At 48.5% G+C, this 23,761-nt stretch overlaps 1 protein-coding gene across 3 annotated transcripts in view; it reads left to right on the forward strand.

Annotated features, from left to right (window-relative positions):
• KIFC2 (kinesin family member C2) overlaps positions 1-23,761 on the forward strand; it is a 91,600-nt gene that overhangs the window by 22,628 nt on the left and 45,211 nt on the right. For all 3 annotated transcript variants that reach the window (XR_011020993.1, XM_068238181.1, XM_068238182.1), the window contains exons 3-5: positions 18,265-18,349; positions 22,291-22,445; positions 23,176-23,428. Coding sequence is in view for 2 of the 3 variants with exons in the window: in XM_068238181.1 (XP_068094282.1) it covers positions 18,265-18,349; positions 22,291-22,445; positions 23,176-23,428 (493 nt within the window). In the remaining variant the exon portion in view is untranslated. The remainder of the gene's footprint in view (positions 1-18,264; positions 18,350-22,290; positions 22,446-23,175; positions 23,429-23,761) is intronic.

Genomic DNA, 23,761 nt, shown 5'->3' on the forward strand with positions numbered 1-23,761 from the left:
CAATATGACGTCCAATCACACTGACATTTGGGAACCCCTTTCTTATTTTGAAGAAAGTTCTGACTCTCCACCCTGTACTCTGGATGAGTCAATATTGCCTTGTACAATATCTCCTGCAGTGACCCTAGAGGCTCGTCTAGGTATTGCAACCATTGTTACCTGTTTCTCTGCTATTTTGGAATTGCAGTCTGGTTTGATCTGCTATGGAGGAATCTGCCTGTAGTGAGGCAAAACTCAGAAAGTCAGAGCTAGTTTCACTAGATATTCCTGTGTATCCCTGTCCTGATGATAAAATTCAGTCTCAGTTTATGATGGAACCTTCCCTGGGACATCTGCCCTGCACACAAAATAAAGTTCAAGTTTTGCCCTGTAACATGGATAGTTCAGAATCCTTCTTAGAAAACTTGGGAAATGGTGTTCCTGAGGTCTTGTCTGATGTCCTGGAGATCTCCGAGTTCCTCCCAAAGAGTGCAGAACTTGTAGGAGATGTCTCCTGCCCCCCAGGTCCTTCTGAGGTGTTGCCCACTTCAGTAGGCATTGCTGCCTTGCTGACTACTTTTGCAGCTCTTGTGGAGCTTCATTCATGTGTAGTCAATGATGATATTACAGTTACAGAAAATTCTGAATTTGGTGTCCGAGTCTTCTTTTGAAAGACCAGTACCTGTGACCTTTACTCGTGATGATTTTCTGCCCGGTACTGGTTTTGGTCTTGTCGTGTCGGACTCAGAGGTTGGCAGTTCCCCGACATGTCCTGAGGTTTCTCCTGTACTAGTGTACCCCGATGTGCTCTGTGACCCAGAAAGCCCAAGTGTGCCTCGGTTACCAGCGTACGCAGATGCTTCCTCAGTGGAGACATGTTCTGATATAGCCTGCCTGCTTGCATGCCCAGAAGTGGTCCCTGAAAGTCCTGATCTTGATGGGTGTCCTGCTAATTTTGAGTCTGGAATGATTATAGGTTCCATAGGGGTTCTTGGTGGTTCTCCATGTGAGCCTGGTGAGCGTTCTGGCTTCTTGGGATCTCTGCGGAGCTTCAAGGCGTTCTGGGAGATTCCGGGAAAGGTTTTGCTTGGTGCCTTGAATACGATCAGCAATGGCTTTGGTGTTGTAAGGGACACTTCGAACAGGTATTGCGGCAGGTTTGGTATTCTTGGACGCTCCTTGGAAGGTGGTGGGTATTGTCTGGAGGGTGTCGGTGGCTTCTTCTCTGGTGTCCACAGTCCTGATGGGTGTTACGCTGAGACTTGTAGTGCTGATGGGCATGTTTCGGTGGCTTCTGCTTCCGATGAGGTCGGTTTCGGATGGACTGACTCTGGAATTGGGCCTTGTCGGGCTGTCCCGACCTTAATGAGTCTTCAGTTAGAGTTTTGTGATGATACCAGTTTTGAGGGATGTCTGGAATCCATCCCTAGAGGGGGGGGGGGGTACTGTGATGATCCGCTCAGCTGGCTGCACAGGCAGACAGCTGTTTGTCCATTCCTCTAGTCTGTGGGCTGCAGGTCTCTGGAACAGAGACCTGTCTTTCCATTGCAAGTTTCTGGTCTGTTCTCTTGCTGGGGAATTTGCATACATTCGTTATGCAAATCCCCTACCTGCCTTCTTTGATGACTGGCACTATAAGAGCGTTATGTTTCCCAGAAGGCTTTGCTGGTCATTTCCCTTCCATGGTCTGTTCTAGAGTTGGGCCGAACGGTTCGCCTGCGAACGGTTCCATGCGAACTTCAGTGGTTCGCGTTCGCGTCCCGCAGGCGAACCTTTGCGGAAGTTCGGTTCGCCCCATAATGCACATGGAGGGTCAACTTTGACCCTCTACATCACAGTCAGCAGGCCCAGTGTAGCCAATTAGGCTACACTAGCCCCTGGAGCCCCACCCCCCCTTATATAAGGCAGGCAGCGGCGGCCATTACGGTCACTCGTGTGCTGCCTGCGTTAGTGAGAGTAGGGCGAGCTGCTGCAGACTGTCTCTCAGGGAAAGATTAGTTAGGCTTAACTTGTTCCTGTCTGGCTGCATACCTGTTCTGTGAACCCACCACTGCATACCTGTGCTGTGAACCCACCACTGCATACCTGTGCTGTGAACCCACCACTGCATACCTTTTCAGTGAACCCACCACTGCATACCTGTGCTGTGAACCCACCACTGCATACCTGTTCAGTGAACCTGCCACTGCATACCTGTTCTGTTCAGTGGACCCGCCACTGTATACCTGTTCATTGAACCCACCACTGCATACCTGTGCTGTGAACCCACCACTGCATACCTGTTCTGTGAACCTGCCACTGCATACCTGTTCTGTTCAGTGGACCCGCCACTGTATACCTGTTCATTGAACCCACCACTGCATACCTGTGCTGTGAACCCACCACTGCATACCTGTGCTGTGAACCCACCACTGCATACCTGTTGTGTGAACCCACCACTGCATACCTGTTCAGTGAACCCGCCACTGCATACCTGTTCTGTTCAGTGGACCCGCCACTGTATACCTGTTCAGTGAACCCGCCACTGCATACCTGTTGTGTTCAGTGAACCTGCCACTGCATACCTGTTCTGTGAACCCGCCACTGTATACCTGTTCTGTTTAGTGAACCCGCCACTGTATACCTGTTCTGTTTAGTGAACCCGCCACTGCATACCTGTTCTGTTCAGTGGACCCGCCACTGTATACCTGTTCAGTGAACCCGCCACTGCATACCTGTTCTGTTCAGTGGACCCGCCACTGTATACCTGTTCAGTGAACCCGCCACTGCATACCTGTTGTGTTCAGTGAACCTGCCACTGCATACCTGTTCTGTGAACCCGCCACTGTATACCTGTTCTGTTTAGTGAACCCGCCACTGCATACCTGTTCTGTTCAGTGGACCCGCCACTGTATACCTGTTCAGTGAACCCGCCACTGCATACCTGTTCTGTTCAGTGGACCCGCCACTGTATACCTGTTCAGTGAACCCGCCACTGCATACCTGTTGTGTTCAGTGAACCTGCCACTGCATACCTGTTCTGTGAACCCGCCACTGTATACCTGTTCTGTTTAGTGAACCCGCCACTGTATACCTGTTCTGTTTAGTGAACCCGCCACTGTATACCTGTTCAGTGAACCCGCCACTGCATACCTGTTCTGTTCAGTGGACCCGCCACTGTATACCTGTTCAGTGAACCCGCCACTGCATACCTGTTGTGTTCAGTGAACCTGCCACTGCATACCTGTTCTGTGAACCCGCCACTGTATACCTGTTCTGTTCTGTGAACCCGCCACTGTATACCTGTTCTGTTTAGTGAACCCGCCACTGTATACCTGTTCTGTTTAGTGAACCCGCCACTGCATACCTGTTCTGTTCAGTGGACCCGCCACTGTATACCTGTTCAGTGAACCTGCCACTGCATACCTGTTCTGTTCAGTGGACCCGCCACTGTATACCTGTTCAGTGAACCCGCCACTGCATACCTGTTGTGTTCAGTGAACCTGCCACTGCATACCTGTTCTGTGAACCCGCCACTGTATACCTGTTCTGTTTAGTGAACCCGCCACTGCATACCTGTTCTGTTCAGTGGACCCGCCACTGTATACCTGTTCAGTGAACCCGCCACTGCATACCTGTTCTGTTCAGTGGACCCGCCACTGTATACCTGTTCAGTGAACCCGCCACTGCATACCTGTTGTGTTCAGTGAACCTGCCACTGCATACCTGTTCTGTGAACCCACCACTGTATACCTGTTCTGTTCTGTGAACCTGCCACTGTATACCTGTTCTGTTTAGTGAACCCGCCACTGTATACCTGTTCTGTTTAGTGAACCCGCCACTGCATACCTGTTCTGTTCAGTGGACCCGCCACTGTATACCTGTTCAGTGAACCTGCCACTGCATACCTGTTCTGTTCAGTGGACCCGCCACTGTATACCTGTTCAGTGAACCCGCCACTGCATACCTGTTGTGTTCAGTGAACCTGCCACTGCATACCTGTTCTGTGAACCCGCCACTGTATACCTGTTCTGTTTAGTGAACCCGCCACTGTATACCTGTTCTGTTTAGTGAACCCGCCACTGTATACCTGTTCAGTGAACCCGCCACTGCATACCTGTTGTGTTCAGTGAACCTGCCACTGCATACCTGTTCTGTGAACCCGCCACTGTATACATGTTCTGTTTAGTGAACCCGCCACTGTATACCTGTTCAGTGAACCCGCCACTGTATACCTGTTCTGTTTAGTGAACCCACCGCATCAGTGCGCATACCTGTGCAGTTAAGTGAACCCACCTACCTACGTGAGTGCACGCAGTGTGATATACCACTCCGTGCATACCCGATATGGACAAAACAGGTAGAGGTAGAGGTAGTGCCAGAGCCAGAGGAAGGCCACCCGGCAGGTCTGCGCGAGGTCGTGTAAATGTAATTTCGTGTGGACCTGGCCCACAGTACAGTGCTCGGAAGAAGGCACGTCCCATCACCTCCCAAGATTGTCAGGACGTGGTTGAGTATTTAGCGACACAGAACACCTCATCTTGCTCAGCCACCAGCGCTACTACTAGCACCACTTCCGCTGCATTTGACACTTCACAAGAATTATTTAGTGTGGAAATCACTGATGCACAGCCATTGTTGTTACAGCCAGATGAATTTTCACCAGCTCATATATTTGAGTTACCCGGCAACACTATGGATGTAACGTGTAAGGAGGATGAAGGACCTACTGATGGTGCATGTTTGGATTTGTCTGAGGCAAGCGAAGCTGGGCAGGATGATTACGATGATGACGATGATAGGGATCCTCTGTATGTTCCCAATAGAGGAGATGAAGAGGGGGACAGTTCAGAGGGGGAGTCAGAGAGTAGTAGGAGGAGAGAAGTTGCTGAAAGAAGCTGGGGCAGCTCTTCGTCAGAAACAGCTGGTGGCAGAGTCCGGCACCATGTATCGCCACCTATGTACAGCCAGCCAACTTGCCCTTCAGCATCAGCTGCTGAGGTCCCCATAGTGCCCACATCCCAGGGTGGCTCAGCGGTGTGGAAATTTTTTCATGTGTGTGCCTCAGATCGGAGCAAAGCCATCTGTTCGCTCTGCCAACAAAAATTGAGCCGTGGAAAGGCCAACACTCACGTAGGGACAAGTGCCTTACGAAGGCACCTGGAGAAAAGGCACAAACAGCAATGGGATGGCCACCTGAGCAAAAGCAGCAGCAGCACACAAAAGCAAAGCCACCCTCCTTCTCCTCTTCCTCCTCCATCAGGTGCATTATCTGCTTCTGCCGCTTTCTCCCTTCCATCTTCACAGGCACCCTCCTCCACTCCGCCTCTGCCCTTGAGCGGTTCCTGCTCCTCTGCCCACAGCAGCAGTCAGGTGTCCGTGAAGGAAATGTTTGAGCGGAAGAAGCCAATTTCGGCCAGTCACCCCCTTGCCCGGCGTCTGACAGCTGGCGTGGCGGAACTGTTAGCTCGGCAGCTGTTACAATACCGGCTGGTGGACTCTGAGGCCTTCCGTAAATTTGTGGCCATCGGAACACCGCAGTGGAAGATGCCAGGCCGCACTTATTTTTCGAGAAAGGCCATACCCCAACTGCACCGTGAAGTTGAGAGGCAAGTGGTGTCATCTCTTGCGAAGAGCGTTGGGTCAAGGGTACACCTGACCACGGATGCCTGGTCTGCCAAGCACGGGCAGGGCCGCTACATTACCTACACAGCCCATTGGGTGAACCTGGTGGTGAACGATGGCAAGCAGGGCGCAGCGGACCAAATTGTGACACCTCCACGGCTTGCAGGCAGGCCTCCTGCCACCTCCTCTCCTCCTGCTACATGCTCTTTGCTGTCCTCCTCCTCCTTGGCTGAGTGGCAGTTCTCCTCTCCAGCTACACAGCCCCAGCTCCGCAGGGCCTATGCTGCATGCCAGGTAAGACGGTGTCACGCCGTCTTAGACATGTCTTGTCTCAAAGCGGAGAGTCACACTGGAGCAGCTCTCCTGGCTGCTCTTAAGAAACAGGTGGATGAGTGGCTGACCCCGCACCACCTGGAGATAGGCAACGTGGTGTGCGACAACGGCAGCAATCTGCTTGCCGCTTTGCATATGGGGAAGCTGACACACATACCCTGCATGGCACATGTCATGAATCTAGTGGTTCAAAGATTTGTGGCAAAGTACCCTGGCTTAGCGAATGTCCTGAAGCAGGCCAGGAAGTTCTGTGGGCATTTGAGGCGGTCTTACACAGCCATGGCACGCTTTGCGGAAATTCAGCGCAAAAACAACATGCCGGTGAGACGCCTCATTTGCGATAGCCCGACTCGCTGGAACTCTACCCTGCTCATGTTCTCCCGCCTGCTAGAACAGAAGAAAGCCGTGACCCACTACCTCTACAACTTCAGTAGAATGAAACAGTCTGGGAAGATGGGGATGTTCTGGCCCGACAACTGGACACTGATGGAAAATGCATGCAGGCTCATGTGGCCGTTTGTGGAGGTGACCAACCTGGTGAGCCGCAGTGAGGGCACCATCAGCGACTTAATTCCCTACGCTTACTTCTTGGAGCGTGCTGTGCGTAGAGTGGCGGATGAAGCTGTGAATGAGCGTGACCAGGAACCGTTACGGCAGGAACAGGCATGGGACCAATTTTCATCAGACCCAGCTGTTTCCTCAACACCTGCGGCAGCACAGAGGGGGGAGGAGGAGGAGGAAGAAGAGAAGTCGTGTGCAGAAGACGAGTCAGACTCAGAGGATGATGAGCAAGGTGTTTCTTTGGGGGAGGAGGAGGAGGAGGAGGAGGGGACAGCGGCAGGAGAACAACCTCAGCAGGCATCGCAAGGGGCTTGTGCTGCTCAACCTTCCCGTGGTATTGTTCGCGGCTGGGGGGAGGAGGTTGACTTACCTGACGTCACTGAGGAAGAGCAAGAGGAGATGGAGGGTACTGGATCCGACTTTGTGCAGATGTCGTCTTTTATGCTGTCCTGCCTGTTGAGGGACCCCTGTATAAAAAACCTCAAGGGGAATGACCTGTACTGGGTGGCCACACTACTAGACCCTCGGTACAGGCACAAAGTGGCGGACCTGTTACCAACTCACCGGAAGGTGGAAAGGATGCAGCACATGCAGAACCAGCTGTCAACTATGCTTTACAATGCCTTTAAGGGTAATGTGACGGCACAACGCCAGCAAGGTACCACTGCCACTAATCCTCCTCCCGTGTCCACGCAGTCAAAGACAGGACGCTCCAGCGATCTCATGGTGATGTCGGACATGCGGACGTTCTTTAGTCCAACGCCTCGCCGTAGCCCTTCCGGATCCACCCTCCACCAACGCCTGGAACGGCAGGTAGCCGACTACCTGGCCTTAAGTGTGGATGTAGACACTGCTGTGAACAGCGATGAGGAACCCTTGAACTACTGGGTGCGCAGGCTTGACCTGTGGCCAGAGCTGTCCCAATTTGCCATCCAACTTCTCTCCTGCCCTGCCGCAAGCGTCCTGTCAGAAAGGACCTTCAGCGCAGCTGGAGGCATTGTCACAGAGAAGAGAAGTCGCCTAAGTCACAAAAGTGTTAAGTACCTCACCTTTATCAAAATGAATGAGGCATGGATCCCGGAGGGCTGCTGCCCGCCCCAAGACTAAGTCAGTCCCCGCACACACATCATCTCTGCCTGCACGCCGTGTGACTGGCTGCCTGGCCTGCCCCAAGAAGACTAAGTCGCTCCCAGTCCCTCCACACAGCATGTCTGCCTGCAGGCCGCTTGACTACCTTCTCCGCCACCACCAACAGGGTCCGGGACTCCAGGCGGATTGCTGAATTTGCTGTAATAATTTTTCTGGTGCGTGTACATGACTGCCTAATTTTTCTGGCTGCACTGCGGGCAGCTGCAACAACAAAAGAAAAGGCATGTACATGCGCCCATTCCCCTTCGTGATCATTACCTTGCCGTGGTGAAGGGGCTTGCGTATCACAATGAAGCAATGACCGGCGCCTAGATGAGTGTCTCGGGGGGCACACAAAAGATAATAAGGTCGTTGCTTCATTGTGGTCAGACCAAATTTGATCAGCTGGACAGTCACTGTTCTGTCATTCAGCTACATCAGCCAGGCGACCATATGGGCTGTAAAGCCACCAAAACCTGCACTCTCGCCATGGTGCGCACCAGTCCAGCACGGCCGTCACTACACAAACAGCTATTTGCGGTGCGTTACACGGTGAGTTTGGTGTGTCAGTGTGAAGCAGTACCTTAATTACACTACCTGATTGATGTATACACATGCAAGATGTTTGAAAGCACTTTAGGCCTGTCATTTAGCATTCAATGTGATTTCTGCCCTTAAAACGCTGCTTTGCGTCAAATCCAGATTTTTCCCCGGGACTTTTGGCATGTATCCCACTCCGCCATGCCCCCCTCCAGGTGTTAGACCCCTTGAAACATCTTTTCCATCACTTTTGTGGCCAGCATATTTTTTTTTTTTTTCAAAGTTCGCATCCCCATTGAAGTCTGTTGCGGTTCGCGAACTTTAACGCGAACCGAACCTTCCGCGGAAGTTCGCGAACCAGGTTCGCGAACCTAAAATCGGAGGTTCGGCCCAACTCTAGTCTGTTCCTGATAGACACTGCTGGAGTGTCAGCCATTGCTATCTAGTATAGTTAATTCCTGGGGGTTGCTTTAGGCTCCCCTTCTAGCCCAGTCAGGTTGTATTATCTGTATTGCCTGTTCTGTCTTGTCTTGCCTGTTGCCATTGTCCTGTCCCAACGGTGGTCGACAGGAAATGGTTCTGATCCCTGTTCTTGGAGTATAGCTGGTGCAGCGGTTGCTACCAGCTATCTCTTCTGAACTGTCTCTTTGGATCGCGCTAGCCACTTTTCGCTAGCGCCGTGGATCCTTCTGTTCTGTCTCCTGGGATTGCGCTAGCCACTTTCCGCTATCGCTGTGGATCCTTCTGTTCTGTTCTACCTCTCTGGATCGCACTAGCATCCTGCGCTAGTGCTGTGGATCCTTCTGTTCTGCCTCTCTGGATCACGCTAGTCACTTTCGCTAGTGCTGTGGATCCTATCTCTCGCTTGTCCCTGTTTTCGTGTGTCTGTCTTGTCTGCTACGACCGCTTGTTGGAGGCTCGGTGAGGTAATTGTTAAGCAAGCGTTTGCGTCCCCTGTTTCTTGTTTCTCTGTCGATGGTTAGTTAGGCGTGCTTGTCTCTATTGTGCTTATCACGTGGAGACCGCGCATAACCGCGTGCACTGTTGCGAATGAGTGCGGTGTTCGCGGTTAGCTAGCGTTTGTTATTTTCTGCACCTCCTCATTGTATGATTTGCTGTGCCTTTGCTATCCTCGTATTCTGTCCTGCTCTGTCTTGTGTCTCTATCGGCAATCGCCAATCTTGCGATTGCGTTCCCACTTTGTTTCCGCTGTTGTGTGTTCACTGTCGCTGGGTGGCGGCTAGTTTGGTGGACACACATTGGTTCTGTCCCTTTGCTCTGTTTCTTGTGGGCTATCCAGCCCTGCCTGATCGTACCTTGTCCTGGATCTGTACAATTCCCGTCTGGCATCTGTGGCTGTGCAGCGACTGTGTTCGCCTGCACTCCACAGCGCCATCTGCCGGAGGGAATTGCCCTCTGCGGGTGCATAGCACCTAGCCTGGGTGTCCTCAAATATACGCTTGTGGAGGAAATCCGCCGCGTCACGTCTGGTGCGCTGACCGCGAATACGATTCCACAATCGTTACAGTGACAACGTCAGGTGAGCAAATCATTGTTTTTACTAGTTGACACCTCCAGGACATACATGTTAGGCCTCTCGGTGGCAGTCTTTGTGTAGTGGTTTGTAGTGGCCGCCGTGCTTGTGTGCCGCCGTTTTCCATCCCCTACAGTCAGGCTGAGGTCTTATACAGGGGGCAATAGTGGATTATAGATGCCAGTAGTGGTGGTGAAGGAATATTGGGTTATGTTATGGTCGGTGCACTACTAGGACCAGCAGACCTGTCTCCAACAGCTAACGTGTGCACTGGACACACAAGATTGCAATATAACAATAGCAAGAAAAAGAAAAACAGCCCTGACAAGGGTGAACTACTGTAACGCTGACTGCACCTGTCTGCAACAGCTAAAGTGCACTTTGTAGACACACTGAACAGCAATATCACAAGATCAGAACACAGCCTCTAGAAGGGCTCTGGGGTTATGTAGATGGTGAATTGGTTCTGTAGCAGCAAGAAACTCCACTGGGCACACAGACAAGGTCAGACTGGGACACTAAGGGCCCATTAGAAAAGTTTTAGCCTGATGCAGTAGTGCTTGGGGCCCCCGGGGCCACTGACATCATGTGACGTTAAGGCCCACCGGGGAAATCCCGAACAGTCCCCCTCCCGCCATGGTAACAGTCCCCCTCCCGCCATGGTAATGGCCCACTCTTCCATGTGCAACCTTCCCCTTAGCCTGTGTGGCATTTGCAGCCATCCTATCCTGTCCTGCATCCAGGCCTCAGCATCACCCGGCCGGTCACTTGTCTCCGGGGTTGGCCATCGTTCGTTATTTCCCTGTGATTATCGGGAGATAATTGGCTGCGGGGGAGATATAATGGAATTAGAGGAGATAATTATTGTGTATGCCGGATAATTAGCTCCTCTGCCCGGGAGGGAAATATCCCATAATTATCAGCTGACCAATCGCTTCTCTCCGGCTAATGAGGCTGCAGCAATTATCACAGCGCAGGACAGATCACCCAGCGCTTCCTCATTACACTGATGTCTCCCAAACGTCACGCTAGTCGATGGCCGTCCTCCATGTCACAGGAGGGTCACTGCGCGCGGGGGGAGGGGGTGCTGCAAACTCCCAGGAGCTGAATTATATACACAGCTTCCAGTGCCGCAGTGCCTTGGAGAGGCCCACTTCCAAAATGCATATAATTAGCATGAAATCTGCAGGCAAGACGAAATCATTAGCATCTCATTGCTATGTACATTGCCCGTCATTACTATGTACAATAAACAGTGTAAAATACTCCACAGTTGGTGCTTATTCCCACTAGGGGCGTTTTGGCCTTTTTTCAAGCACAGGCGATTTTTAAAATCGCCCACAAAACGGTTGTGCAATGAATCTCTGTGAGAAGGTTCATATCAGCGCGGTTCGCACGCTGTGCGTTCAGCAAAGCGGAGCCTGGACCATTTTTGGGACGGTGTTACTATAATGGAAGGTATAGGAAGAGCGCTAAACGCTCACAAAACCTCTTTATGCGGAGATGGCATTCACGTTTTTTAGAATAAATACATTGTATTTATTATTTTCCGGGTCAAAGAGTTCACTTCCTGACTCGTGTCAGGGAGTGAATTACAAAACCGCTCTGGAAAAGTGCTTAGAAAAGCGTTTTTACCAGAAACACAGCATGCAGTGGAGCGCCAGGAGGGGGAAAAAAAGCGCATTTTTGATTTTAGGTGTAAATGAGACCTTGGCGCTGACTGTGCCAATGCAGATGTCACACACACTTTGAACATTCGTTTAGAATTTTGATTATTTCAGCCCCTTTCACACTTACCCACCAGGATTCCTGTGTTGCGTTCCTCTCCGTTTCCGCAAGGGGCCACGGAGGCAATGCAAGGATATAGGAGCCTTGCACACTTAGGGCCCTTTTCACACGGGCATTTGATAGGCAGTTAAATGCTCGTCGACCTCTCACAACTGCTTGCTGCTTGCTTGGTAACTGCTCATTGCTGCTTGCTTGGTAACTGCTCATTGCTGCTTGCTTGGTAACTGCTCATTGCTGCTTGGTAACTGCTCATTGCTGCTTGGTAACTGCTTGGTGAGCACACAGATCAACTGCCCATGCGAAAGGGCCCTTATTGTGGGACGTTGCGGTGTGCCTGAAATGTCCGATCTGACGCTTGCCCGACGGAGAGACAAAAGCACGCTACTCCATCAACGCAGAAGTAATGTAAGTCAATGGGCGATGCATCACTTTTAAAAATGTTTAAAATGTTTGGTGGTCTGCGGCGGCACTGCGGCATGCATGCTGCTAGCGACGGAATTAAGACAAGGATCCCTAGGAATCCCAGGGATGTACTTCCTGTTTCCTGTGCAGCATGAAGGACGCCACTGGGTGAGGGGAGTTGGGGGGGGGGGGGGGCTATGCATATGACACTGTCGGCATACGCTGTTGCGGGGTCATATTTTTGTGGGTTTTTGCATTGCGATGTGGTGGGGGCGGGGCATTGCACCGTAACGCACATTTAGTGGGCACGCAAATTTCCCCTTAATACCGCTACTTCATTGGACGCCTAAGGCAGCACCCAAACTTCCAATTTTCTGCTTCCAGTGAGACATACTTACATATGCTATATGCTTCACTCTACATTCGCAACACAATGCCACTGTGCGATTCAGCTTTTTGCACAGCTCCCAACTGTCCCTCTTTTGGAGCCCTGTCCCTCTGTCCCTCTTCCCAGAGGCGTAGCTAGGGTTTTCAGTACCCGGGGACAAAGACTATTAATGCGCCCCCTAAGGTGAAGGGTCGTGACCAAATGTGGGCGTGGTTATGGGTGCTCCACATTTGGTCACGCCCCTTCAAATGTACATGGAGGTTAGCAGGCTCACGCTCACCCACCCTCCCTCAGTATGTACCTTCCAGCATGTTCCAAGACAAATTCAGCAATCATGAGCCCCCCCATCAAGACAAATTCCGCAATCATGAGCAAACATGAGGCCCCCAACATGACCAACTCAGCAATCATGAGGCCCCCAACATGACCAACTCAGCAATCATGAGGCCCCCAACAAGACAAATTTAGCAATCCTGAGGCCCCCAACAAGACAAATTCAGCAATCGTGAGGCCCCCAACATGACCAACTCAGCAATCATGAGGCCCCTAACAAGACAAATTCAGCGATCTTGAGGCCCCCAACAAATCATGAGGCCCCCAACAAGACAAATTCAGTAACCATGAGGCCCCCAACAAGACAAATTCAGCAGTCATGAGGCACATAAATAGACAGCATTTCACATAAATAGGCAGAATGCCCCTTTAATATGTAGACACCTCTCACCTGGCAGCAGTTCCCCAAAATACACTCAATCTGACAGCAGTGCTTCCCCAAAAATAGGTAGCCCCAGGTCTATAGGTGTCCCCAGAATAGGTGGCCAGCAGTATAGATGTCCCCAGAATAGGTGGCCAGCGGTATAGATGTCCCCAGAACAGGTAGCCAGGGGTATATGTGCCCAGTATATGTAGGCAGGGGTATGTGTCCCCAGTATATGTAGCCAGAGGTATATGTGCCCAGTATATGTAGCCAGGGGTATATGTGCCCAGTATATATAGTCAGGGGTATATGTGCCCAGTATATATAGCCAGGGGTATATGTGCCCAGTATATGTAGCCAGGGGTATATGTGCCCAGTATATGTAGTCAGGGTTATATGTGCCCAGTATATGTAGCCAGGGGTATAATATGTGCCCAGTATATATAGTCAGGGGTATATGTGCCCAGTATATGTATCCAGGGGTATATATGCCCAGTATATGTAGCCAGGGGTATATGTGCCCAGTATATGTAGCCAGGGGTATATATGCCCAGTATATGTAGCCAGGGGTATATGTACCCAGTATAGGTAGCCAGGGGTATATATGCCCAGTATATGTAGCCAGGGGTATATGTACCCAGTATATGTAGGCAGGGGTATATGTGCCCAGAGTAGGTAGCCAGGGGTATATGTGCCCAGAGTAGGTAGCCAGGAGTATATGCCCAGTATATGTAGTTAGGGGTATATGTGCCCAATATATGTAGTCAGGGGTATATGTGCCCAGAGTAGGTAGCCAGGGGTATATGTGCCCAGAGTAGGTAGCCAGGGGTATATATGTGCCCAGAGTAGGTAGCCAGGGGTATATATGTGCCCAGAGTAGGTAGCCAGGAGTATATGTGCCCAGAGTAGGTAGCCAGGGGTATATGCCCAGTATATGTAGTTAGGGGTATATGTGCCCAATATATGTAGGCAGGGGTATATGTGCCCAGAGTAGGTAGCCAGGGGTATATGCCCAGTATATGTAGTTAGGAGTATATGTGCCCAGTATATGTAGGCAGGGGTATATGTGCCCAGAGTAGGTAGCCAGGGGTATATGTGCCCAGAGTAGGTAGCCAGGGGTATATGCCCAGTATATGTAGCTAGGGGTATATGTGCTCAATATATGTAGGCAGGGGTATATGTGCCCAGAGTAGGTAGCCAGGGGTATATGCCCAGTATATGTAGCTAGGGGTATATGTGCTCAATATATGTAGGCAGGGGTATATGTGCCCAGAGTAGGTAGCCAGGGGTATATATGCCCAGTATATGTAGTTAGGGGTATATGTGCCCAGTATATGTAGGCAGGGGTATATGTGCCCAGAGTAGGTAGCCAGGGGTATATGTGCCCAGAGTAGGTAGCCAGGGGTATATGTGCCCAGAGTAGGTAGCCAGGGGTATATGTGCCCAATATATGTAGGCAGGGTATATGTGCCCAGAGTAGGTAGCCAGGTCAGGTGTCCCCCTCCCCAGCAGGAGGGGAGCAGCGCAGAGAAGAGCTGCTCTCTCTCCCTCGCTCTCCCCTCCAATGTCCGGGTGGCTCAGGCTGGCAGCGGCGGGCGGAACTTACCTCCGTCTCGTCGCAGCGCCGGATGGATCTGCCACTACTCTGGTCTGGTCCAGACCAGAGCAGCGGCTGCGCATCCGAACTTCCGGCCGGCGCTGGAGCGAGACGGAGGTGAGTTCCGCCCGCCGCTGCCAGCCACCCGGACATTGGAGGGGAGAGCGAGGGAGGGAGAGCACCTAAGGTGAGGGAAGGAGGGGGGAGATGGCCCCCCTTCCCCACCGTCCGCACAGCTCTCCCTCTTCTCTGCGCTGCTCCCCTCACCCCCTGCAAAAAAAAAACTAACAAAAAAAAAAACCCGAAGCTCAGCTGGGCGCCCTTGGGGACCAGGCGCCCCGGGGCACTTGTCCTACCGCGACCCCCCCTAGCTCCGCGCCTGCCTCTTCCCTCCTCATTTGTCCCACTTTCAGGACTTTGTCCCTCTTTCTATGTAAATATATATATTTCTCTTACTAAAATGTGTTTGATTGACTCTAAACTTTATTCCCAACCTTTAAATTACTATATTACTCATTTTAAAATGTTAATATGAAGGAAAATGAACCAGGATAGAGAGGACCAGCGTTGCTTTAATTATAAAATATATTTTTCTTATAAAATCTTAATTGTTTGCGTGACTAGGGGTGTGATGGGGGTGTGACCAGGGTTGCGGTAGGGGTGTGGTTTAAGTGTCCCTCTTTCTCATCTCAAAAAAGTTGGGAGGTGTGTTTTCGGCAGTGTTGCAATCCTATTATGATGCAACCTGCGCATTGTGAAAGGGCCCTTAACTAGTTTCCCACCGCTGCTACGCATATCTACGCCCCTGTGGACTTCACTTCAACACCAGGGACGTATATACGTGTATATGTTTATTTACCTCGCCATTCCCGATCACCACGCCACTGCCGTTCTTTTCCGTCACAATCTCATCGTTCCGTGATCGGTGAATGGGAACAGCTTGTTCCCAAACCTGATCACAGTGCCTGTAATGAATGAGAAGCCAGCGGCAGCGAGACGCCGGCATTTCATTCACAAAGTGAAAGTAAACAGTTACACCTCCCGGGCGTTATGATTATTTCCAGATTTACGGTCTAAAAACTGTAAAAAAAAAATTCACAGGCTTTTAGACCCTAAAAACAAGAAAAAAAAAACATACCACAAAGAGATCTGCAGCAGCTCCTGCACATAACTCACTCAGTCTCCAGGTTACCGCTCTAAGCTGCGGATTACCGTCCCGAGCCTGACTCAGGATTACCGCTAAGGAGATTAAAGGTGGGAATCTAAATTAAAATAAACAATGCTACCTGATTCGGGGGGCTGGGAGGATCAGGTAGACACCATCCCCGCCACTCTCCACCGCTCCTGTAGCCTGCAGTGGGTTACTTTCATTTTCATGACCTCTGGGGTCACGACGCTGGATCGAGAGCTGCTCTGCGTGTCTCATACACAAATCAGCGAGTAGGGAGGTGGGTGAGCGGCAGGGGGAGTGGCCAGGGAGGGACAGAGTTGCCCAATGGCAGCTGGGGAAGGCCTACAAGAACGCCCCCAGTGGGCGTTTCAGCAGGTAATGCCTCTCCTCCCTTGCGATTGTCGACAATTGCATGCTGCCAATTTGTGTGTGTGTGTGTGTGGGGGGGGGGGGGGGCAGAGAGCGATGCGGGAGGGGAAAACACAAAGGCATGTCCTGCAGCAGGGAATATGCCTCTGTGTCCCATCTTCCCCTCGGGTACACTTTAAAGGTAGGAACACACTAGGCAGAATCGCATATGCGTTTTCCACTATGTTTATAGTACTTGGCAATTAAATGTAGCACCATCTTGTGGTCAAAAAGTAAAAATGCACCCACACACACTATTACATATAGATACATAAAGTTCTATACATTTTTTTAACCCCTTACAACCCTACCCCATTGTTACCAAAACAAATCACTTGTTGAAAAAAATGAAACCATTTAAAAAAAATACAAAGTTACCTTATGGACTTTTTCATATGTATATCATGAGGGTATATTACTGTTATTTTTGCAAATAAAGGCTCATAGTTATTGATATAGTGTTAAAAATCACTAAACTGAAAAAAATACACCTTTATTTCCAAATACATTATTATCACCATACATTGTACTAGAGACACAATTTAACTGTTGTAATAACTGGGACAAATGGGCCAATTAAACGTGTATCAATGGATAAGATAGGAGGCGCCCAATCAGAAATTTTGTATAAATTGTATCAGAGCTTGTATCAAACGACACGTGCTCTTAATAATGAAAACCTTGAGTCGTAATAAAATTAGAATATCTTTTCATTTATTATATGCGATCAGCACTGTGACAACGCGTTTCTCGGCGTGAAGCCGCTTCCTCAGGTCAAATATGTGCCTTCAAAATAAAAACAAAAACAGAAAAACAACTAAAAACAAAAGTTGCGCTCAGAACATTCAATTTCTATCAATAGAAATTGAATGTTCTGAGCGCAACTTTTGTTTTTAGTTGTTTTTCTGTTTTTGTTTTTATTTTGAAGGCACATATTTGACCTGACTCAAGGTTTTCATTATTAAGAGCACGTGTCGTTTGATACAAGCTCTGATACAATTTATACAAAATTTCTGATTGGGCGCCTCCTATCTTATCCATTGATATACTTGCACCCTACCTAGTAGGGTTTGTTCGCCCCGCTGGTATAGCGAGCCGAATATATATTTTTTCATTTGGAGTTGCGACCGACATCTAACAAGAAAAGGCCGAGTGGGGACGGTATTTCTCCACCTGCTCTAATGAGTGGTTGCTTCTGGAGCAACCCAGACTTGTAAGTATATTTCCTCCGAAATTACTTCACTCTAAAACCCAATAAGGCGATATTACACCAGATCGGGCTCCCGGTGGTCGGGTGCTTTTTTCGTTTGTGTTTTACCAATTAAACGTGTGTGTTTTATTTAACATTGCTCATTTTATTTTAAAACTATAATGTTTGAAATCTGAGAAATGATTTTTTAAAAAATGTTTTTCTTATTATTCCCTTTAACATGCATATAAAATAAATTTTTTTTAGCAAAAATACCACCCAAAGAAAGTCTAGTTTGTAGCGAATAAAACAATATATAGATCATTTTGATGCGACAAGTAACAATAAAGTTATTGGCGAATGAATGGGTGGAGTGCGATGTGATGGTTTTCAAGGGGAAAAAAACCTGTGGTTGGGAAGTGGTTAAAGGGAGGGAACCTAAACTGAGAGGGATCTGGATGTTTCCGTTTAAACAATACCAATTGCCTGGCAGTCCTGCAGTAGTGGCTGAATCACACACCTGAAACAAGCATGCAGCTAATCCAGTCTGACTTCAGTCAGAGCACCTGATCTGCATGCTTGTTCAGGGGCTGTGGCTAAAAGTATTAGAGACACAGGATCAGCAGCAGAGTCAGGCAACTGGTATTATTTTAAATGGAAAAATCCATATCCATCTCAGTTTAGGTTCCCTTTAATAAGTAGGATGAAGCTAGAAGGGGATTTACAATATCTGGACAGTAAAGTTGGCAGCCCTCATATACTCGATGAGGAAATTATTAACAGGATAAATCCTCATTAAAGATGGACAGCAAGATTGGTCAAAATCCCGTATTGCACATTGTATGTGGCTCGGGATTGGTCCATTGATACAGTCACATGACCAGTGAGCTCAGAGCTGTGCGGATTGCTTGTACGAGCTGCTGACAATCTTCCTCTTCCCTGCAGGATGGGGATGCCGGTGAGAAGTCAGAAAAGGGGGCTGCGAATGCCGAGAAGACCGCTCTGTGGTCGGAGCTGGATGAGCTGGAAAGTACGTCACACCTTGTCCTAAACTCGCATCAACTTTACATTATAATGTTATCTCATTATATCAGTGAGCTAAGGCACCAGTCACACTTATTATAATTAACCATTTACCGCCATCCTAACGTATTAAAACGTCATGCTTACCGCTATTAACAGCAACATGACGTTTTAATACGTCGCGCATTCCCGCCGCTGCTACCGCCGTGTGCGCGCCGCTACCGCCGCCATTACCGTCGGGATCCCGTGCTGGGTGATTGGGGAAGAGGACCGAACAGTCCTCTACCCAATCGCAGTGCCTGGAGTGAATGGACGTGACCGCGAACAGCGGCTACGTCCATTCACATAAACAGGAAATGTAACAGTTTAATAAAGTGTAAAAAAAAAAAAAAAAAAAAAGTGAACACGTCCTATGAGTGTTCACTAGCGCCATCTTGTGGCCAAAAAGTATATTACACCTACAAAATACATACATTTTCAAGTATATACACATCATTAATAAAATTACACTTCCAACCCTCCCCCCCAAAAAAAACACTTGTAAAAAAAAAAAATCAGCTTAAAAAAAATAAATAGTTGCCTTAGGGACTCAGCTTTTTTTATTCTATATTTTATGGGGGAAAATTAATTTTAATTTATTACATAGGGGCTTGTAATTATGGCCAGAACAAACAGAAAAATAACCACTTATATTTCAAAATAATATACTGTCGCCATACATTGTGGTAGGGACATAATCTAAACGGTTTAATTATCGGGACCACTGGGCAAATAAAACGTGTTTGTTTTATCCACAGGAGAATGTTTAATTTTAAAACTATAAAGGCTGAACACTGAGAAATAATTATTTTTTTTCTTTTTTTTCTGTTTTTCTCATTAAAATGCATTTAGAATAAAAAAATTCTTAGCAAAATGTACTATCCACAGAAAGCCTAATTGGTGGCGAAAAAAACGAGGTATAGATCATTTTCTTGTGATAAGTAGTAATAAAGTTATTAGGGAATAAAAGGGAGGAGCGCTGACAACTGAAAATTGCTCTGGTCCGTTAGGATAAAAACCCTTGGGGGTGAACTGGTTAATGTGCATGTTGTGGAACTGAGAATTTGCATTGGCCGCAGAAGTACAGTGGTGTGAAAAACTATTTGCCCCCTTCCTGATTTCTTATTCTTTTGCATGTTTGTCACACTTAAATGTTTCCGCTTATCAAAAAGCGTTAACTATTAGTCAAAGATAACATAATTGAACACAAAATGCAGTTTTAAATGATGGTTTTTATTATTTAGTGAGAAAAAAAACTCCAAATCTACATGGCCCTGTGTGAAAAAGTGATTGCCCCCCTTGTTAAAAAATAACTTAACTGTGGTTTATCACACCTGAGTTCAATTTCTGTAGTCACCCCAGGCCTGACTACTGCCACACCTGTTTCAATCAAGTAATCACTTAAATAGGAGCTATCTGACACAGAGAAGTAGACCAAAAGCACCTCAAAAGCTAGACATCATGCCAAGATCCAAAGAAATTCAGGAACAAATGAGAACAAAAGTACTGTAATTGAGATCTATCAGTCTGGTAAAGGTTATAAAGCCATTTCTAAAGCTTTGGGACTCCAGCAAACCACAGTGAGAGCCATTATCCACAAATGGCAAAAACATGGAACAGTGATGAACCTTCCCAGGAGTGGCCGGCCGACCAAAATTACCCCAAGAGCGCAGAGAAAACTCATCCAAGAGGCCACAAAAGACCCCAGGACAACATCTAAAGAACTGCAGGCCTCACTTGCCTCAATTAAGGTCAGTGTTCACGACTCCACCATAAGAAAGAGACTGGGCAAAAACGGCCTGCATGGCAGATATCCAAGGCGCAAACCACTTTTAAGCAAAAAGAACATTAAGGCTCGTCTCAAGTTTGCTAAAAAAAACATCTCAATGATTGCCAAGACTTTGGGGAAAATACCTTGTGGACCGACGAGACAAAAGGTGAACTTTTTGGAAGGTGCGTGTCCCGTTACATCTGGCGTAGAAGTAACACAGCATTTCAGCAAAAGAACATCATACCAACAGTAAAATATGGTGGTGTTAGTGTGATGGTCTGGGGTTGTTTTGCTGCTTCAGGACCTGGAAGGCTTGCTGTGATAGATGGAACCATGAATTCTACTGTCTACCAAAAAATCCTGAAGGAGAATGTCCGGCCATCTGTTCGTCAACTCAAGCTGAAGCGATCTTGGGTGCTGCAGCAGGACAGTGACCCAAAACACACCAGCAAATCCACCTCTGAATGGCTGAAGAAAAACAAAATGAAGACTTTGGAGTGGCCTAGTCAAAGTCCTGACCTGAATCCTATTGAGATGTTGTGGCATGACCTTAAAAAGGTGGTTCATGCTAGAAAACCCTCAAATAAAGCTGAATTACAACAATTCTGCAAAGATGAGAGGGCCAAAATTCCTCCAGAGCGCTGTAAAAGACTCATTGCAAGTTATCGCAAACGCTTGATTGCAGTTATGGCTGCTAAGGGTGGCCCAACCAGTTATTAGGTTCAGGGGGCAATTTCTTTTTCACACAGGGCCATGTAGGTTTTGAGTTTTTTTTCTCACTAAATAATAAAAAACATCATTGAAAACTGCATTTTGTGTTCAATTATGTTATCTTTGACTAATAGTTAACGGTTTTTGATGAGCAGAAACATTTAAGTGTGACAAACATGCAAAAGAATAAGAAATCAGGAAGGGGGCAAATAGTTTTTCACACCACTGTATTTGGATGTCATCTTATTGGAATTGCGTTATTGTAAAAGGCCATGTAATCTCAGTCACCCAGTGACCAACTGTGTGAAGTTTGAGAAACCTGGCATGTAAAAAAAAAATAGTTATTGGCTCCGCCCACTTTTTCTAACCTTGACATGCAGTCACTCAATTACCAAGTGTATCAGCTTTGTGGTCCTTGGCATCAATAATTTAAATGTTCCCACTGAAATGAAACAAATCTGATTGGCTGTTTCTGGCTCCACCGCTTTTCAGAATGTGAGCCCCAGTGTCCCAATGACTGACTGTAGCAGGTTTGAGGCCTTTGCCATTAAGAGTATAAGAATGGCAGCAATGTAAATATTCTCCTTGAAAATCAATAGGTGAATTTTGATTGGCTGTTGTAGGCTCCACCCACTTTTCTGAATATTAATCTCCATCACCCAGCAAGTTTGAGAACCCTGCCATTAACAGTATAAGAATGGCAGCAGTCTATATTTTCATATGTAAAAAGTTTAGTTGTTGGCTCCGCCCACTTTTTCTAACCCTAACGCACAAACACTCAATGACCAAGTTTGTGAGCTTTGGGGTCCTTAGTATCAATAATTTGTATATTCCCATAGAAATTAAACAAATCTGATTGGCTGTTTGTGGCTTCACCCCCTTTCCAGAATTTGAACCCCAATGACCGACTGTAGCAGGTTTGAGGCATCTGCTATTAACCATGTAAAAATGGCAGCAATTTAAATATTCCCCTTGAAAATCAACAGGTGAATTTTGATTGGCTATTGTAGGCTCCACCCACTGAATATCAATCAACCCCTGAATAATAATCTCAGTCACCCAGTAACCAGCTGTGCAAAGTTTGAGAACCCTGCCATTAACAGTGTAAGAATGGCTGCAGTCTACATTTTCCCAGGGAAATGTGTTTTTGGCTTCACCCAGTTTTTGTAACCTGGACACACAGTCACTCAATGATCAAGTTTGTGAGCTTTTGGGTTCCTGGCATCAAAATTGTGCTAATGGAAGCAGTTTATCCAGCATAGAAATCTGGCTGTGACACCACTGTTTTCCCTGGTGTGACGCTGCCATTTTCCTCGGTGTGACGCTGTTGTTTTCCCTGGTGTGATCCTGCTGTTCTCCTCTGTCATGTTTTCCCGGGGCATGACGCTGCTGTTTTCCCCGGTGTGACGCTGCTGTTTTCCCTGCAGGCTCTGATGACAGTGATGGATCGTCTGGGTCAGAGGATGAGGCCGCAGGGTTTGGGGATCCGTCTCTGGATGATATTCGCTCCCCTCTGACCGAGTTTCTGGCCTTCAAGCAGGACCCGGATCGGGCTGCAGCTCTCGGCCCTGAGCCTGGGAAGGTAGGGGCGTATTTTATACACTTTGTTATACTGGGAGAGTTCCTTCTCGGCAGACGTATATCGTCCATCGCAAGCACTTAATGCCGCTATTCTGCAGCGCCCATGGCGGCTCTTATTTAGTCCTCTTGCCGCATGTGCCTAGTTGTGGGGACTTAATCCGGCTTCCTCCCGGGAGCAGCGCTGTGCGGTATCCCCTCCTGCCACGATGGAGATGATGTCTCTACTCTCCGCTGCCGGCATTATCCTCACCCTCCAGCGGCCTGTGAGTGCTGCCCCTCCTCCACTGCAGCCTGGAGTACTGCCGCTGCACAGCTTCTTCCTGCTGCCATGTCAGAAGTGCTACCTGGACATCCCCCGTGCGGCTTACTCCGCCAACCCCGGCCTGCAGCACCGCCCCCTGTCCCGCTATACGCACTGTGCACAGGGCCGGGGGCTGCGGGATACTCACCCTCACCTGTGCCCCCCTCCACCTCGCCGAGGGAGGATTAAAGGTTAGGCGTCGGGGGGAGGGCTCTGGGTGAGAGTAGGGTTAGGTTTGGCCATAATAAAATATCTCTATTTAATATTGATATTTTACGGTTTTATAGTAAAATATTGGTATTTAAGAATTATATTTTACTATTGGCGTTACTGGGCACCGTTTGTTTTGGACGCCCTTTTTGTATGTATTGCGTGTTGCGTGGGGGCGATCAGTCATGTGAGGCCGCTGATGAGTATTGTGCCCCTCCAGGCTTCATCTCCTCTCCTCACCGTCATGTCCCACCTCATCACCTTCCTGGAGCACTACTCCCAGATGCAGCGTCTGCAGGGGAAGGCCCAGGAGTACCGCACCCAACTCCGCAGGGAGGAGCGCCGCCGCAAGAGGCAACTGCGGAACCTGCGGGAGGCCTACAAGCTGCGAATGAGAGACAAGCTCGGCCTCATCGAGAGCCTGGAGAGCGTCATCTGTGAGCAGCAGGGGGTCCTGGAGAGACTGCAGAGAGGTGAGGGGGGCAGGGAGGAGGTACAAACTCACGAGCAAGACTACAGGAAGTGAGGGGAGGACAATTAGGGTTATAGGAAGTGAGGTTAGTAGGGATGCTCATTCGGATTCCGCGGAAATGCAATTTCCGAAATTCCGATCGGAAATTGCATTTCCGCATCGGAATGCGGAAATCGGTAATTCAAGTGCGGTAGGCGGATTTCCGCCGGAAGTCGCGGAAATTTCCGCTGGAAATCGCGGAAATTCCGCCCGACTTTAACATCGATTTTCTCAAAAACTATAAAGGTTAACTTTTTTTTTCATTTTGTTCAGAACATTCTGTTTAATAAACCCT

This window comes from Hyperolius riggenbachi, chromosome 5 (genome assembly GCF_040937935.1).
Source record: "Hyperolius riggenbachi isolate aHypRig1 chromosome 5, aHypRig1.pri, whole genome shotgun sequence".
NCBI classification, from domain to species: Eukaryota; Metazoa; Chordata; class Amphibia; order Anura; family Hyperoliidae; genus Hyperolius; species Hyperolius riggenbachi.